Source organism: Diorhabda sublineata, chromosome 7, assembly GCF_026230105.1.
Source record: "Diorhabda sublineata isolate icDioSubl1.1 chromosome 7, icDioSubl1.1, whole genome shotgun sequence".
Classification (NCBI taxonomy): domain Eukaryota; kingdom Metazoa; phylum Arthropoda; class Insecta; order Coleoptera; family Chrysomelidae; genus Diorhabda; species Diorhabda sublineata.
Genome location: NC_079480.1, coordinates 32,321,184 through 32,339,046, shown reverse-complemented (window position 1 = coordinate 32,339,046; position 17,863 = coordinate 32,321,184). Strand labels below are relative to the sequence as shown.

Below are 17,863 nucleotides of genomic sequence, written 5' to 3'. Positions count from 1 at the left end.
AACAAACAGTAATAATTTATAAACGTGATAATTAATTTTATTACATATTGATTCATGAAGTCTTCTTTTTTCGTCTTCCATAGCAATAATCTTTATATTGGAATCGCGAACTATTCTCCGTAGCCATTGGATCTTTCTCTTGGTGAGTGAAGAATTAGTCGATGATTTTAGCTGCATCTGTTGAGAAATTGAAACTGGTTCTACCTCTGGATCTCAAATTCCTCTTGGTCACTATCTTCATCTGAAACTCCAGCTATGGTAGCAACTGCTTCTGTTCCTGGGCACCACTCACCGTTCACAAATGTCTCCATATCAATGTCACCACTTCCAAAAGCTTCCACGGCGGCACCATTACCTACATAAACCATAGTTGGTTTTGCAAATTCTTTAAAATTTACAAACCAGGTCCGTCGATTTGTCATATGCTGCGAAGCTCCAGAATCAATGAGCCAATGATTTTGTCCACTCCCGGTAGTATTCCCAACAAAGGCTTCTCTCTTTTTACTTGACGAGCCTTCACTTTTATTTGGACAGTCCTTTAATAGATGTTTTTTGGAGCCACACGAAAAACAACCCCGACAGTCTTTAAACGTGTGGTTGTTTTTGCGGCATAACGAACAACGCGTCACAGAATCAGCTGAAGATGACTTCCCGAAACGATTTTTCTTTCCAGCAAACTTTCCTGAAACTAACGCTACTTTAGACTCATCTTCAACATTTTCTTGACTGCCAAATCTTAGTTCTTCAGTTAGTAGTCTTGTTGTCAAATTTTCTAAAGTACGTTTGCTTTGTTCTGTGGAATTCCAAGCACTGTGAAAGAAGTTGAATTTAGGTGGTAATGTGGAGAGTATTCTCGTTATCAACATAGATTCCGGTATCTTACCACCCAACTTATCCATCTTGTTTGCCAGCTGCTCAAGACTTGATATGTGACGCGCAATACCACCATCATGACTCCACTTAAATTCAAAAAATTGCTTTTGTACCAACGCAAGGCTCTCTTCGGATTTAAGATCGTAAACACTGTGCAGTTTTGACCACATTTCATGAGCCGTTGTACAATTCATAATTAACTGCAAGGGTTTTGTTTCAATTGTTGTGACAATCAACTTACGGGCAAGTTTCTCTCTTTTGATCCATTTTTTAAGTATATTCTGGTAGTCCGTAAATCCTTCAGTTGGCCGTTGTTCTGTCCCTTCACAAATTTCTAACGAGTCGTCACTGTCCAATAGCGTTTGCATCACAAACCGCCACTGCGACCAGTTGTCAGCATCACGCAGTTTATCTATTTTCGGTTTGTCAATTTCCATTATGGCAAACTTGACCGGCGAACGATAGCCGAATGCACTTAGTTTTTACTCAGTCGCACCCGCACTTCACTTTTCCGTTACACCGAAAAAAAACCGAACAATTATTTACTTCCACTACACACCTGGGCCCATAACCTGTTGTAGAATTTTTGTGGATCAGGTGAAGTAAATAATAAACTCGTGAAAACTGAATACTTTAATTAAAACTCGTAACTCGAACGTTTACAAGTAAAGCAAATAACCGACTGACTCTAGTAAAAATACGATACACTTTTTAGACCTCTTTAAACAAGAACAGAGCGTCATTCTGATCGTTAGCAAAACATACACATAAACGAAAAACTAAACCAGTAGATATAAAAACGGTCAATGTATCGTATCGATTACAATGTATGTATCGATTACAAAAAACTCGTATGTCAGCCTAAAAATGCCGACACGCTAGTCAGTGATGCTTTTAAACACTTCAATACTTCATAGATGGTTTCATAATCTTGCAGCTGGGGAACTATCGAGCTGAAACCGCAGGCAACTAATCGTCGTCGTCTTCTCTTACCGCTTGGTTCTCTTTTCTACTGCATGTTTCAATGAATCTTCTCTTTGTCACCTCATTCCATCTAAGTTAGAATTGCTGGAACCGTGATTTTCATACTGATTACACTGTTCATACCAACACTCACTCTCTGACGCATGTTTCGATAACCAAGTTATCGTCTTCAGAGACTGAAGGTAAACTGAAACCTATTAACTTGACTTACCTGTTTTATACTAAATTTTTCCACCAATAAAACTTCTCCCGCGAAAATTAATTCCAGCGGTAAAGAACTCCTTGGAATTCCCGCCAAGGAATTGTATTATGTCAAAACATTTGTACCAAATCATTTTTTAGCTTTTTTGTGCCATATAAATCTTGAAATACGTCTTCTTATAGCACCACTCCATAATACACTGGGCATAACTATGTACCACAGTGTTTTGTTTTATTATTGGTTTCAAAGATCTATTGTCGTTTTCATTTTTTTTTTATTGTTTTGGGGTTGAAGAATTCTTCATTTCTTAATTTGTTTTTTGAGGTTTTAGCACTATATTTTCAAATTTATTATCTTCATTAGATAGTTTTACAATAAATGACTTGATTTTTCATCAAATATTTCATTGTCATGTTTTATTTAATTACAATATTTGCAGTAATTAAAAATGATCTGGGTCAGTATTATTTTAGAATATCGTTGGACTGTGTGTTTTATGAGATTTTGATAAAACTTTTAGAATACAAACTGAATGTCTAATAAAATATCAAAATATTATGTGTGACTTCGAAATTGGCAAGTGTTTTTAGTTATTATACAAGGTTATTGAAAAAGGTATCCGGGATTTTGGAACGAAATAAAAATAGTATCAAAAAAGGAAAATACTTATTTTTAAATCAAACTAAGCGGAGAATATCTCAAATTTCCTTCCAAGTTTAATGTTCAGAAAATCTATTTACTTCTTCAACGATTAGGCCTCCATAACATAAATTTAAAAATTTAAAGGATTTGTATCTAAAACTCCCAAAAACAAAAGTATTAATATTATATATCAAGTACCTTGTACTGATTGTGAGCTGTCTATATAGGGCAGACATCTCAGTATTTAGAAAATAGACTAAAAGGTCATGAATACGATAAAAAAACTGCATTAACGAACCACGAAATACCAAAACAACATAAATTCGATTACAAAAATTTTGTATAAAAATCCTTCGACGTAATTCTCTATACGGATGCATCTAAAGCTGAATCCGGTGTCTATTGCGTAGTCACTACAAACCACGAACTCATAAGTTCTTTCCGATTAACCTCCACGTGTAGTGTTTACACTGGTAAATTATACAGTAGCTTTCAAATTTATCACTCCATACAACCATATTCACCGACCATCCAATAGTCCAAAACATTCACGACATCTACCAAACTCTCATTGTTCTTGATAACAGTCTTTCTCATCTGGCTTCAATCGCACACTGGAATTGCTGAAAACGAATCTACAGATTGCCATGCCAAAGAAACCACAAAGAATCCTCCCGAAATCCCAGTTCAGCTTGCCAATGATCTGAAGACTAACTCCAAAAAACCCTTTCAAAAATCTTGGCGCTATATATTGAGCTAGAGTACTGCTGCATTACATAACATCTATCCACTAAACTTTCTGAATAGGAGAGAAGCTGTGACAATAAGAAGTCTCCGCGTCAACCTCACGGCTATTTGTGGTCAGAAAGTCGTCCTATCTGCCAAAGTTGTAACGTTCCTGTGTCGGTTAAGCACACCGACTTCTACCGCATACCAGCAGTTTGATATGAAAACCAACCTCAAGGAGACACTTAATTGCCCGACGGAAATGAAGAAGTTTCTTGAAACTGTATGAGAAAATATAAAAAAAATTATAAAGATTCGAAAATTTTTGCAACGGAATCTACTACACGTAAAAGAAAATTGTCAGTGTCAAGTCATATTTTGATAAAGACCTCAACGTGAAATTTTCACCTTTTCGTTAAAAATAAGAGAAAAAAAAACCTAATTTTAAATCAGAAGAGACCTAAAATCAATCTCCGATCATATATAAAGGTAAACTGCGCTGTCTGCTGTACTGTATTCATGTTGATTGACCAGCTACACTTTTAAGTGTAAGTGTAATTTCCTCTCAATATTTTGAAACGAAAATTTCGCTTTGACTTTTTAGATTTGTTGGTCATACTGTTTACTACAATTAACATACATATTCACCTTTTTTGATGAAACGCACGCAGTCAATGTACTTACCATATTATTGTGATTATTGGTGTGTTATTGAATAGTGTGTTCAGTATATGATGCTCGATCTCTTTATGATTTCGTTTTTATAATTTTATTTCTCGAGCACTCACAGAACCAAATCACGATAAATACCTTTTCCGATGACCCCCGCATTAAAAAATATTTCATTTATCCTCAATGATCCTATCATTTGCTTGTTTCAAAAACAACAGGTAACACTACAACAAAACAAAAATGTTCAAACCACCTGTTAAATTAGCATTGGGATTTTTTACATGAAATATAAATATAAGCTTGAAGTTTTGTTTCATTATTAAGGTTAATGATTATCACACACACAAAAGTCGTTCTGCTGAACAGTGGCGAGCTCAATATTGGACCTTGGTCACCTTTGTGAGCAGCAGCCTTGTCAGAGAAAATTACACCTGGTAGGTTTCGGATATTTACAACGCCAGTGATCATAGCGAGATACTCTGGAAGATACCCACGAACAGAATTAGGGGATTAGCAATCTGCAAGACCAAAACAAATGGCTGGAAAACTAGCACTTTCGATCCAGGCGTTTTTAATAGCACTGAAAAATCACCGGATCGATACTGACAGTGCGGCGGCAAAAACAAACGAGGAATCACCAATGCCTGTGATGCTTCTATGCCTTGGAAGTGAGGAGGAAACAAGTCATCACCGGTGTACTGGTGGAGCGACTCAATCGAGTACACCAGAAGGAGAAGTCTTGCGAAAAGGGCGCGGATAAAACCACAATTCGAAGAACTGAGGACAAAATACAAAGGGACTCGACGGAAAATCAATAAAGCTATCAGATTCCTTAAGAAGCAATGATGGTGCGAGCTGCTGGATGAAGTGGAGGTAGGTCATGACGCGATTGAAAAACCTATATATGCCACTGCCAACATGCCCTCAGCTCATGCAGAAGAGTGTTGAAGTTTCGTTTCCAAAAATATCGAAACTATCTTTACGTAGAACAGTATGAGAGGGAAGACGATTCCGCCAATTAAAGAAGAAAAACTGTGAGAAGCTTACGACAGAGTGAAAAACGTAAAAGCGTCTCGTCCAGGTGGAATTCCCACCGATAAACTTTTTCCCGCGTAAATTAATTCCAGCGGGAAAAAACTCCTTGGCGGGAATCTTTACATTTATTCCAAGGAGCTTTTTCCCGATAGAATTAATTTTCGCTGGAGAAGGTTTATTGGCGGGAAAATTTAGTATAAAACAGGTAAGTCAAGTCATTAGATTTTAGTTTACTAGTCTCTGAAGACGATAACTTGGTTATCGAAACGCGCAAGTGTACTTGTGAGTGTTGTTGTAGTGGTGGTGTAAACAGTGTATTCAGTACCTCATTCCTGCTGATCCTTTGTACTGCGTCCAAGACAATAGCCTTAAAATTTCCATCTGTTCTTACCAATTCCATTAAAATCCATCTTCGGTAGTGACTTAAGGCTTTTTATGACAATTTTGTCCATTGGTTTATGGACACTTCTGGTGTTAGCACTTGTGGTATTGGTTAGATCGGTTATAGCAGGATGTACAAGGCAGGTATCTACCAGAAGCAATCTTATTCTTATTTTTTCGATCCCTAGTCCAGATGGTATTCCAAACATTTCCCTCAAAATAACCATCAACTCAGAACCAGTACTGATCCTTGATGCTCAGAGCATAACGAGTGTTTTGATGATGGAACATTTCCTACCACGTAGAAGCGGCAGAGACTAGGGCTTCTGTCAAATGAAAAGAGGCCATCGGATGAACCATCGTCCGCTCTGTATGCTAAATACGGCCGGTAAAATCCTTGAACGTGTACTACACAGAAGGATAGAAGCCGTAGTAGAACTAGGAGATAACCAAAACTTCGTCGTCAACACCGCAAAAGAATCGATCTCAGGTGCCAGATGGAAAGAAGGAACTAAAAACTAGAACGCCTTTAATACAATTAGATCGGACCGCATTATGGAGGCCCTTCGAACGATAGGATACCTGCAGAGGATGGTAGCTTCCTACTTCACCTACAGAATCCTCATCTAACATACAGTGAGCGGCCCCAAGAAGTACAAAATAACTGGAGGGGTTCCCCAAAATTCAGTGCTAGTACCATGGGCTACTAAAACTGATTTTGCCGAGGGAGGCTTGTAGCTTTCGCGGGCGACGACGTCGTGGTTGCAAAGCACACAATTTTACTTACGGTTTTTGACAGGATTTGTAAGTGGATGAATTTTTATTGTACAAAATGCGTTAAAAACAATCGCAGTACGGTATTTTGAGTTAAAGTTTATTAATCTTGTCTAGTGTTAATATGATGCGATCGATTTTTTGTAAAGATTCATTTCTATATTAGTCTGTACTATACTTTACTAGCTTTCGACGCACTTTCCTATATTAAGGTTTTATATTTTCCCTTTTGGGCTTCCCTATCACTAATCAAGTATCTCTTGTAACAATGAGGGCTGATTAAACTTCTTTTATTCTAATATAAGTACAACTGTGTTTTCTCTAATTGCATCGGAGTGAATAATGTCAAAAAGTAAAATTTTGTTTTTATCTGTTAGATCCGTTGGAAAATGTATTATATCTATAAAACCGTTATTAAAGTATAAACAGGATTTCATTTAATACTTCGAATTACAACAATTAACATATTCATAAATTAATATTTACATCTAGCTTTAATTTTTTAATTTTAATTTTAGCAGTCTGTAAGCTCAGTTCGGTTAGAGATAGCTAAATAAAAATTCTAATCACATTTAGAAAAAATGTACAAAATTGAAAAAGGTACAGTTTATCAAATTTCTGCTGCCCTTGTAGGTAAGTAGTAACATCTAATTTGTAACTAGTTCGTTTTTCTGTTCTTTATATTTTCATTATTACCATATACAGGGTGTCCCATGACGAGTTAAAACTATCTTATATATATACTTATAGTAAAATCATGAAAATTTCTACATTTGGATTTTCGGATAAGAACTAAAATTTTAGTATACTTTTGTCTGAAACTTTTTTCGAAAAATGCATACTTTTTGAGTTATTAATTTTCTTGTAAAAAATTTGACCGTTGCAGACCCTTATAAATTATTTTTTTACGACTACATCCTTAAAGATATGAAAATGTTTCCTGTTCGTTTGCTTTTAGCAAGGCTAGACGTATTTGAACCTATGTTGTAAAATTTTTCATTTTATACAAGGTGTGTATAAAAAGTGTTGAAAGTTTAACTTCATAAATATCAAATTTCTTTATTTTTTTAAATAGAACCACCCGGATTTTCCTTTTTTAATACATTCAGGGGTAAAAAATAAGGCAAATTCATGTATACTTTTCTACACCTAAAAAAACTTACCGTTATCTAGATATTAAATGTTTTCTCTAAATTTTTAGAGATGCAGGTGTGGTATAAATTTTATTTTGTCAAGGTGTGTGAAAAAAATCAAATTTTGTTTACAAATCCCATTCCAACTTTTACTCGTTTCCGATATATTTGAGGTTTTAAATTATTATTGTATTTTTTAACAAGTTTTAATTTTTCATGTATAGTTTTAGTAGGTTTCGTATTAAATGACTTTCGAAATGGCTCGTTCTCAATTTAATAACTGAGATTATGTAAATTTGCTTTTAATACATGGTGAATGTGACAAAGTTGTTACAAGAACATGTAGTTTATTTGCTGCATGATATCCAGATGGACCTCGACCAAACTCGCATACTGTTAAAAGAATTCTTAACAATTTGAAGCTATGCGGTTCATTTGAAGCAAAAGTTAATCGAATTAAACCAGTTATTGACCTGCATTGGCATTTCTAAAAATTTACAGAAAACATTTAATATCTGGATAACGGGAGGATTTAATTATACGAAAGTATACATGAATTTGCCTCATTTTTTACCCCCGAATGCATTAAAATAGAAAAACCGAGTGGTTCCAATTGAAAAAATGAAAAAATCTGGTAATTATGAAGTTAAACTTTGAACCCTTTTTATGCACACCTTGTATAAAATGAAAAATGTTTCAGCATAGATTCAAATACGTCTGACCTTGCTAAGAGTAACCGAATAGAAACCATTTTCACATCTTCAAGGGTATTCTCGAAAAAAAATAATTTATAAGGGTCTGTAACGTAGAAATTTTCATAATTCTACTATTATAAGTATTTTGCCATATACGGCTAGTTTTAACTCGCCGTGGGACACCCTGTATGTATGTGAATATGGATGGTGTTTCTAAAAAGAAAGATTGTGGACGGGAAAGTCACCAAAATAATTTGTAAATTATCATTAATATAACGTTGAACTATCAGATTGCCTGCAATAAACATAATAGGTGATCGGCTACAATAAGTAATAATCATTCAAACTGTTACTTCAGTAATCCGGTGCACATACCTGTCAACAGCAATTCCAATATAAAGTCGATACTGCGACGAAAAGGTCCTATACCTAGCAATAAATCAGGAACTCTATAAATATATGCCAAAGTTTATTATTATTAATGTTATTACTTATACAAATAAAACACATAGTTAACATTTTGAGTTTTATTTTAATTGAAAAGACATTATCGTTAGATATAATTATTTTCTCCTAGTAATTTATTTCCATCATCTTCAGAATCAAAAGAGCTGTTCTTGTCATCGCTTTCTCTACCATCTTTGGCGTCATTAATTTTGTCAAAACCACAGTGTTGCAGAAGCTCGATTTTAATAAATCCCTTGCTTCTTTAGGAAGGCACTCAATTTTTTTTCTTTTGAAATTTTCTTTTAATGGTTATGACGGTGGAAAAATTTTTCTGGAGCCCTGATAATGATTATGTCACACTGGTGTCAAGATAACTTCGCGTCCACTAAAACCGCTAGAGCGTCTTCCCCTGACATAATTTGTTTCTCAAGCGACTTCTTAAATGCTATCGACTCGCACGTGTCAAATATGTACTGGTAATATCAACACTTTTGAAAATTGCGTTTTTCTAGTAGCTCTTAAACTAATTTGAATGGCATAATTTAATACATTTATTGATGTAGACTATCTCAACTATTTTGTTTTTAGTCGTTTCGTTTGCATCGGAACTTTCTGGGCGATCTTTTTTCCTTTTAGAAGTCTTTACATCTTATATCATTTTAAATGGAATTGATGTATCAAGCCACTCAGCATTATTTTTGAGAAACCCCTTTTTTCTATTCTGAACGCTTTCATCCAGCGCGATTTAAATTTGAAATATGATAAAGTTTTATTTAAGCGCTTTAAAAGCTCTTCACTTTCACATTTCGTTCGTTTCATTATTTCATCTTTTAAATAATCAAATTGTTCATCAATTTCATTTTTATTTGAAATTCTGAGAATATTAAAGAGTTCTATCCTCCACAGACAAAAATTTTATAAAAAAAATAATTGAAAACTTGGACTACATTGGAAGCCAACTAAAAGCTTAAATATATTTTGTAAATTGTTAAAATAATATTGTTTTATTTTGTTTTTTGTTTTAAATAATATTAACTAAATACATAAACTTTTCTACGGAGATTATGTTATTAAAATGTTGTTACACACCTGAAGTCGAAGGTTCCATGTTGAAATTCAAGCAAAAAATTTGAAAATATAACTTTAAATCCACACAAAAAAATCTACAAAAATGCACGTACACTATCAATAGAAAACTGACTTTAGTACATGTAGTAAACGCTTGGGATTAATGTTAACATTAACATTTACCTGTGTTGTAATAAAGGAGATATTGGTTTCTCCAAAAATTATGAAAAGTAAACTTTTTATGCTAATTACTTTTTCGATTTATTGCCAGATATAGGACCTTTCTGTCCCAGTGCGGTCGCTCTCTTTTCTACGGTCGTCGCTGAGTACAATATTACGCCATTATGGCTCCAAGTACTGCTGTTAATAGCCACAGCTCAAATATTGACGACAATTGAATGGTGAGAGTGAAAGTGGTCATGAGTCAGTTTATGAGCAGTTTGAGTTCATCTAATATACAAATATAAATACTGTATCTTTTATTATATAGTGAAATAATGGGCTAAATTGACTCAATTCACTTTAATAATAATAACAATAATAATGACAAGTCCAATATGTAATAAATCGCCCAAGGATTTGTCTTTTGCCTCAAAACAGGCTTAAAATTCAGCAATTGCTTCTTCATTTGAGCTGAATTTCTTTGTTGTGTGTTAACAGCGAATAGCCAGTGATCACTGAAGGCCCGATCTGGACTATACGGTGGATGAGAAAGCAATTCGTTCAATTTAACCTCCGTTGCCATAGACTTGTGAATCGGTGCATTGTCTTGGTGGAACAAACGATCCAACAACTCTATGTAGTAATTGCTATTGATTGCCTCTCTCTTTTGGAGATAATTGATGAACAATATTCAATGCGCATCCCATAATACTGATGCCGTAACCTTCCCAGCTAACTGTTGTGCCATTGAACGCTTCGGACGTGGTTCATCGGCTGCAGTCCATTCAGATGATGATCGTTTTGATTACGGAGTGAAATGCTGGATCCATGTTTCATCCATTGTCACATATTGAGGCAAAAAATCTGATTTATTACGTGTAACCATGATTAACCACTGCTCTGAATCATCAACACGTTGTTGTTTTTGAAAGATTGTGAGTAAACGCGGCACCCACTTTGAAAAAAGCTTTCTGATGGTCAAATATTCATGCAAAGTAGTAAACACACTGCCTTCTGATATCTTAAGGGCCTCAGTTATCTCAATTTACGATGTTTTCTGTAGTAACAATCTCAATTGGACGACCAAAACGTTCACCATAATCGGTGTTTGTACGACCACGTTTAAATTCGGCAAACCAAAAACAAATAGTTCTTTTGATGGAACAGAGTCCGGATAACACTTTTGAAGCCATTGCAGAGCTTGTACTGTATTTTTTTATCAAGAAGCAATGATAAATTAACACCCGAAATTATTTTGAAAATAACTAAAGTAGTTTCACTTAAATGGCTGTCACTTTTTTCTGACTATTTGAAATATGAAAATTATGGAATGTAAAGTTAATGAGAACCATCTCCATATAGTAGCAAGCGGAAGAATTTAAAAAAAAAGCGCCACAAACTATTAGAGTAGGATAGTAAATTAAATTACAAAAATATTTCGAAGAAACTTATAATATACAAATTTATTCGAAAATTCTACATAAAATATATAACAGCTAATTCATATTTTCAATTGCTACACTAGCGCTATTTTGGCGAATTTTCGTATTATAATTTGCTGTTTTCAACTGGACACTTTTACAACTAATCTTCCATACAAGAAGGTTTTCCTTCTATGGAATATTACACATAGTCTTCTGACAGTTTGTACTTGACAGCGCTATCTGTGTATCAGTCACATGACTTATTGAGTGACATATTTAGTCGTACATTCATTGTTGGTCTTATGTTACTGGTTTGCGTCATATGCTTCTTCTTCTTTTTCAGTATTAGGTTAATCGATTTCTTTCATATAGTATGACAGGGGTCCAATATTTTGAACAACTTCAGAAATATTTAGATTTATAGAGAATGGACGATGCCATGATCCTATATTTTTAAGATTATTATTTATGCTTTAAATACATTTATTTTTTGTAGCTAATTTAATGGCAATTTCGGATGGTATGACTGTAGGGTGGACGTCGCCAATGATACCTTACTTTGTCAGTGGAAAAGGTCACATAACCATGACCCAACACGAAGCTGAATGGTTGGAAACGTGGGTTTTATTGGGAGCTATCATAGGACTTCCTTTTACCGTTTATTTAGTGAATAGAATAGGGAGAAAAAAATCATTACTTCTTGCTTCTTTCTTACTACTCGTAGCTTGGACTATTCTAATATTTGTGACAAGACTCGAATTTATTTACTTATCACGTGTGATAGCAGGAATGGGTGGGGATATGGCTTTTGTTGCAGCTCCTTGTTATATTGCGGAAATAGCAGATCAAAAAATCAGAGGATTTCTATCTAGCATAATATATTTGATGATGCTTACAGGAGTTTTAACTATTTACATAACAGGTCCTTACGCACCTTACAATACGCCACCGATTATAGGTATATGCTTGCTAATAATTGAATTAGCTATTTTTTCTTTGTTACCGGAAACTCCCTACTACCTACTTCTTTGTGGTAACCGAAAAGCGGCAGAAAAATCGTTGAAATTTTACAGATCCTACGATTCAGTTGAAAAAGAACTGACTGAGATTATGTTGGCCGTAGAGAGACAAAAATCTGAAAATGGCGGCATTAAAGATATTATCAAAGTAAAAAGTTATAGAAAAGCTTTTTTAATTATGACCGTTCTGAACGCAGCCCAACAATTCAGCAGTGTCAATGTCATATTAATGAATATGCATCAAATATTAGCAGCGGCCGGTTCGGTGTATTTGGAACCCTCATTGACGGCTATTATTTTTGCAAGTATAATGTTTTTGGCAGCTGCACTAGCCTCTAGTACAGTCGATAAATTTGGAAGGAAAATGTTGTTATGTCTTTCCAGTATATTAACAGGTTTAAGTCTTCTTAGTTTAGCCGTATATTTTCATCTGAAGGAATTAAAACACGATTCTATGGACTTTAATTGGCTACCCTTAGTTTCAGTTATGGTTTATGCTCTGGTTTATAAATATGGTTTAGGGATGGTGCCTATAGTTATAACTGCTGAAATTTTCGCGTCAAAAATCAAAGCTTTGGGCATGGCTTTGGTGGATACCGTATACGTCGGATCGGCTTTGATTTCAATTAATTTGTACAACATTATGAAAGATACTTACGGCATTCATGTTCCTTTTTATTTTTTTGCATCTTGTTCTTTTATGACTTCATTGTATGTTATTTTTTTCATACCGGAAACGAAAGGGAAAACTTTGGACGAGATACAGTTGATGCTAGAGAAGAATTAGTTAGTTCAAAATGTATTTTTCTAATTCTTTTTTGGGGTCTATTAGAGATTAAGACACTTGTAACTTTAACTTTTACTTAAAACTTACTGAAGTGATACAAAACAGCAAATATCCAAACTCATTGCAGTAAATATCCTACAAGATAAATAAACTATAATTTGAGCTGTCTAAATAATTGCTTCATAGTATAAAAACAGTAATGCTTCGATGGGATTGTCAGAGATGTATATTATAATGAATGTAAATAAACATTGTTAATTTTGATCTTAAATCTTTTACCTTTGTTAATTTGTGAAGGATCCACAATCATTATCCTAAGAACCCATTGCAATAAACAACAAGTTGAAATGGGTAAATATATTAATAAAAAAGACTAAGATGCACGTGCCAATTTTAATATTATTGTAATCAAATTTTTTTACCTCAGAAATATCTTTCCCAAGAGTATTGCTTAAATTTAAGGCAATTTCATCATTGGTTCAAAGTTTATGGAGGAAACTTCAATGATTCGATAACCAATTGTTGAAATTCACAACATTCGGTAGCATTTACCTATTATAGTAGCATTGGGGAAGAATTATTTTGAAAGTAGTAACCGAAAAAGAGGAATGGAATGAAGGATGATCAACTCCATCTTCTAGATATTTTCTTCCTGGCTAATGCCTCCACGAATATTGAATTACATCTTCTCTTGAATACGGTTTGGAATTGCAAGGAAAGTTTTATATCTACTACCCATTTTCGACGGTATTACGTCTCTCTAGTGTTCTATAACAAACCTCAAGAAGCGTTGCTATTTGGTTCACGTAATTTATTAGAATTAACCAATAAGATCATTTTACCGTTGAACAAGTTTTGTTTAGTTTTCTCTTTTTATTTTAAAAATCTAGTCGTTGTAGCGATGATCATTTTATACAGATTTTTGTACGTTGCTATTCAAATTCCCTAGCGATCGCTATCTGGCGCCATCTTCACTTTCACCTGCTCAAATTGCCCGTATTACGATATAGGCCAAACAAATCAACGAGTTTCCCTCAGAGTAAAGAAACTCTTGTTGCTGTCACCAATTCTGATATTTTCTTCACCCTTGCCGAACATCGTATCCATACCGGTTACACAATCGATTTGAATAGAAGTAAAATTATAGCTCTAGTTCGCTTCTTCAAGTTCAGGATTATTCGAGAAGCTATCGAAATAGAGAAACGTCCAAACTGTCTGAACACGAGAGGCGATAACCAAAGATTATCGTTAACACCTTCTTCATCCACACAACAACAACATTTCCTCTAAAACCCCCGGGAAATCGAACTCCACACATTTAATCCTCAAAACCTGCCATCGAGACTAGAAGTGATTGTGTTTAGTGTTAATGGTAAGCATTTAATTTTTATTTTCTATTTTAATCATTTCATAATTTTTTTGTTTGATTGAGACCACTGAATCGGAATACGAATGAACGAAACACCACCACCCTTCTCTTGATAATGGCTGGCTCCAAAGTGGGAGCCGAAATTCCAACGCGGCTCAATCTAATTCTTTTGTTCATCTATATGCAGATTGGGAGTAGAACTAAGACCAGAAAAAATAGTACGAATGAGGAAACATGGAATACGATGTTCTGGATGTTAAATAACGAGACTGCGCGCCTAGAGGGTGCCCTAGACGGGTGGAGTACTAAACGAGTAGAGCGTTGGGTATCTAGATATCTTGTCTATGCACTTCTATGACAATTCTCTATCCCGTGAGCGTGTTTTTGAGTGCTTTAAGCGCTTTAGTGAGTTCTGAGAGAGAACTGAAGATGACCAGCGCCCAGGTCGCCCTGTGACTGTTTCCACTCCGAAAACAGTGACCAAAATCAACGAAATTGTGCGTGCAGATCGTCGATTGAGCATCCGGATGATTGCCGAGGCTGCTAACGCCGATAAATAAACGGGTAGAAAAATTTTACACATGACAAAAGTCTTGCCAAAAAATCCAACTCCTGACCAAAAGCTCTTGCGTCAAAGGGTTTGCTCAGATTTCCTTGAAAGGTTAGAAAAAGATCTGCTTTGAGTCGATGGAAGCGGTAAAGCAAACAACGGCAGAGCTCCTGAAGGCCTTCACCAAAGAAGACTTCCAGCATTGCTTCGATCATTGGAAAAAATGTATGGAAAGGTATGTGGAGAGAGTAGGGGAGTATATTGAATATTTTTTAGTCCATTACTGTAGGTATTGAGTTTACCAATGAAAAGAATAACCGGTTTGCACTCATATTAGCTAGCTACCAAGAAGGCAAAAGCTTACTGATCCTTCATACGCTGTTTCCAATATCATATTAGCATATCTAGTTCATAGAAATTATAAATAAAAATTCCCTTTTGTTGGGAGTGAACGAATAATTTTTATATCTCTTCTATTTCATTTATCACCACTACAAGTTATCGTCTTCAAAGACTGAAGGTAAAATAAAACCTATTAACTTGACTTACCTGTTTTATACTAAATTTTCCCACCAATAAACCTTCTCCCGTGAAAATTCTAGCGGGCATAACTCCTTGGCGGGAATCTTCATATTCATTTCTTGACTACTAAACTATTGAGTGGGCTGTAAGGAATTAACCCAACATTGTTAAAGCTCTATTGTTTTCCCAAAATTCACAAACCTGGGAAGGCAATGAGACCTATTTGTACACCTAGTTTCAATATTTCCAGGTGGTTAACTAAGGAGTTTGAAAATCTTCCCATCAAAATTGAGAGTTTTTCAGTGAAGAATTCACAAAGTGAAGACTACAGAAATTAAAGATGGGGAAATTTTAATCTCCTTTGATGTAAGTTCCTTATTTCTCAGCGTGCCGATCCCGCAGACCTTCGAGTACCTTGAGGACTTACTGAGATCTAATAATTTGGGAGCTGATGTAATTAAAGAATATCTACAGTTAACCAAAATATGAATGGAACAAAACTATTTCCAATACAACAACAAAGTCTACAAGCAAGACAAAGAAACAGCAATTGGAAACTGCCTATCACCGTTCATGACTGAACTGTTCATGAGTCATTTTGAGAAGCAAATCAGTCAAGAGTTTCAGTATTTTCCCGAGGTATATAGTATAGGTATATGGATATTTTCGCCATAGAAGAAGGCAAACTAAACTCAAAATATCCATCTATAAAGTTCACCTATGAAATGGAAAATAATGGACAGTTACCATTTTTAGATACTTTAGTAATTAAGAATAGTTTAGAATTTGATGTATTTAGGAAAAACACGCTACGTGCAGGTATATTCCGACTGATTCTTTTCATTGTATCCATCGTTTAATCCATTTTCCACTTTCCATCGAGAGATAAAATAAGGAAAAGTCCTTCATTGAAGATGTAGCTGTAATCAATGGTTATGATAAAAGAATTGTAAATAGGTTAATAAATCGTCATAGGTTTAAGAAATCTCTATGCTAGACCAATTTTTTCCAAACCCAAAGTGAAAAACGAGGAAAATTTGCTCAGGTACATTTCAATCCTCTTTATACATACAAAAGGATTGGAAGGAATATTTAGCAGAGTGGGTTTATAAATCAAACAATACATTGAAAAAAAGTGGTACTTATATATGAAATAAACTGTGGTGATTATGACGGCATATCGGGCAGACTAAGAGATCCGTTATTGTCCGGTTTAAAGAGCACATAGCTCATTTGGAATATGGTCGGACCGGAAAATCAGTTATTGCCGATAAAGCTGCTAGTCACAATCATGACATAAATATTAATAATGTAAAATTGTTAACAAATGTATCCAATAATATATCGTTGGATGCATTTGAAAGCATGGAAATTGCTAGATGTAAGAGTAGCTTAAATAGGGACAAAGACCCAATTCCTTACAGTCCACTTTATAGTTTAGTAGTCGAAGAATGAATGCAAAGATTCTAGAATTAATTAATTACAATTAATTTTCTCAGGAGATTGTTTATTGGTGGGAAAATTTAGTATAAAACTGGTAAGTCAAGTCAAGAAAAACTAGGACGTTAAAAGATGATTGTGACATGTGACACGTGATTTTTACGTCTCCAGGACATAATTTGTGGTCAAAAAATAACTAAATATTGACGTATATAAGACGACACCTGGCTTATTTTGTGGCATTCCTGATGATTTCCCGTAAGCTCGGAAGTTCAATAAATAGTTCTCATTTCCAAATTTGCTGCTATACCGAATATCCTAGTTCTCATATACAGGGTGTTCATAAATTCGACTGCCAATACTCTAGGGTAAATTCTTTGGGTCAAATTATAGGGAACTTATGCCAGCAAACGCATCCTTTCCCAGATACAGGGAGTTGAAGTTTGAAAATAAATTTTTTGACGATAAATCTCAAATGATAGATTATTTTTAGTTTTTTACGTGCAGCAGGGGTCATTCACACAAACCCCGACTCCTAAAGTATAATTTGACCCAAGGAATTTCCTCTAGAAGCTAGGCAATCAAATTTAGGGACACCCTGTATTTATATATACACAGGGTGTTTTGTTAGTACGATAAAATTGAGTGCCTCATTTTTCCTTCGAGATATCAATTTAAAAATTTGAGGGATTATAGCGGTTACCAAATTATTTACAATCTTACAGGGTTTTTAAGAATGCTGTGCCTTATCGAAGTTACATTTTTTTGCATGAAACATTTTATATTTTATTGCATATTTTAAATTTCCAAATTTGAAGACTAATTATGGATATAATATCTCAAATGTTCAAATTGATATCTCGGAGGACAAAGGAGGCGCTTTTACACTAATCAATCACCCTGTATACATCGAATGAAATTATTTTTTGAAAACTTAGTGAACGGATATTATTGGTAT

General features: G+C 34.6%; 2 protein-coding genes across 2 annotated transcripts in view; one reads left to right on the top strand and one right to left on the bottom strand.

Moving 5' to 3' along the window:
- Positions 1-197: 197 nt before the first annotated feature.
- The window catches only part of LOC130446395 (glutamate-gated chloride channel), a 135,245-nt gene continuing 117,579 nt past the window's right edge, over positions 198-17,863 (bottom strand). The window contains exon 13 of the transcript XR_008910142.1: positions 198-4,323. The gene's annotated coding sequence lies outside the window, so the exon portion shown is untranslated. The remainder of the gene's footprint in view (positions 4,324-17,863) is intronic.
- LOC130446394 (facilitated trehalose transporter Tret1-like) lies at positions 6,794-17,794 on the top strand. The gene is made up of 2 exons (XM_056782629.1): positions 6,794-6,922; positions 11,715-17,794. Exons 1-2 carry the CDS (start codon positions 6,871-6,873, stop codon positions 13,022-13,024), a joined length of 1,362 nt encoding a protein of 453 aa, XP_056638607.1. The 5' UTR covers positions 6,794-6,870; the 3' UTR covers positions 13,025-17,794.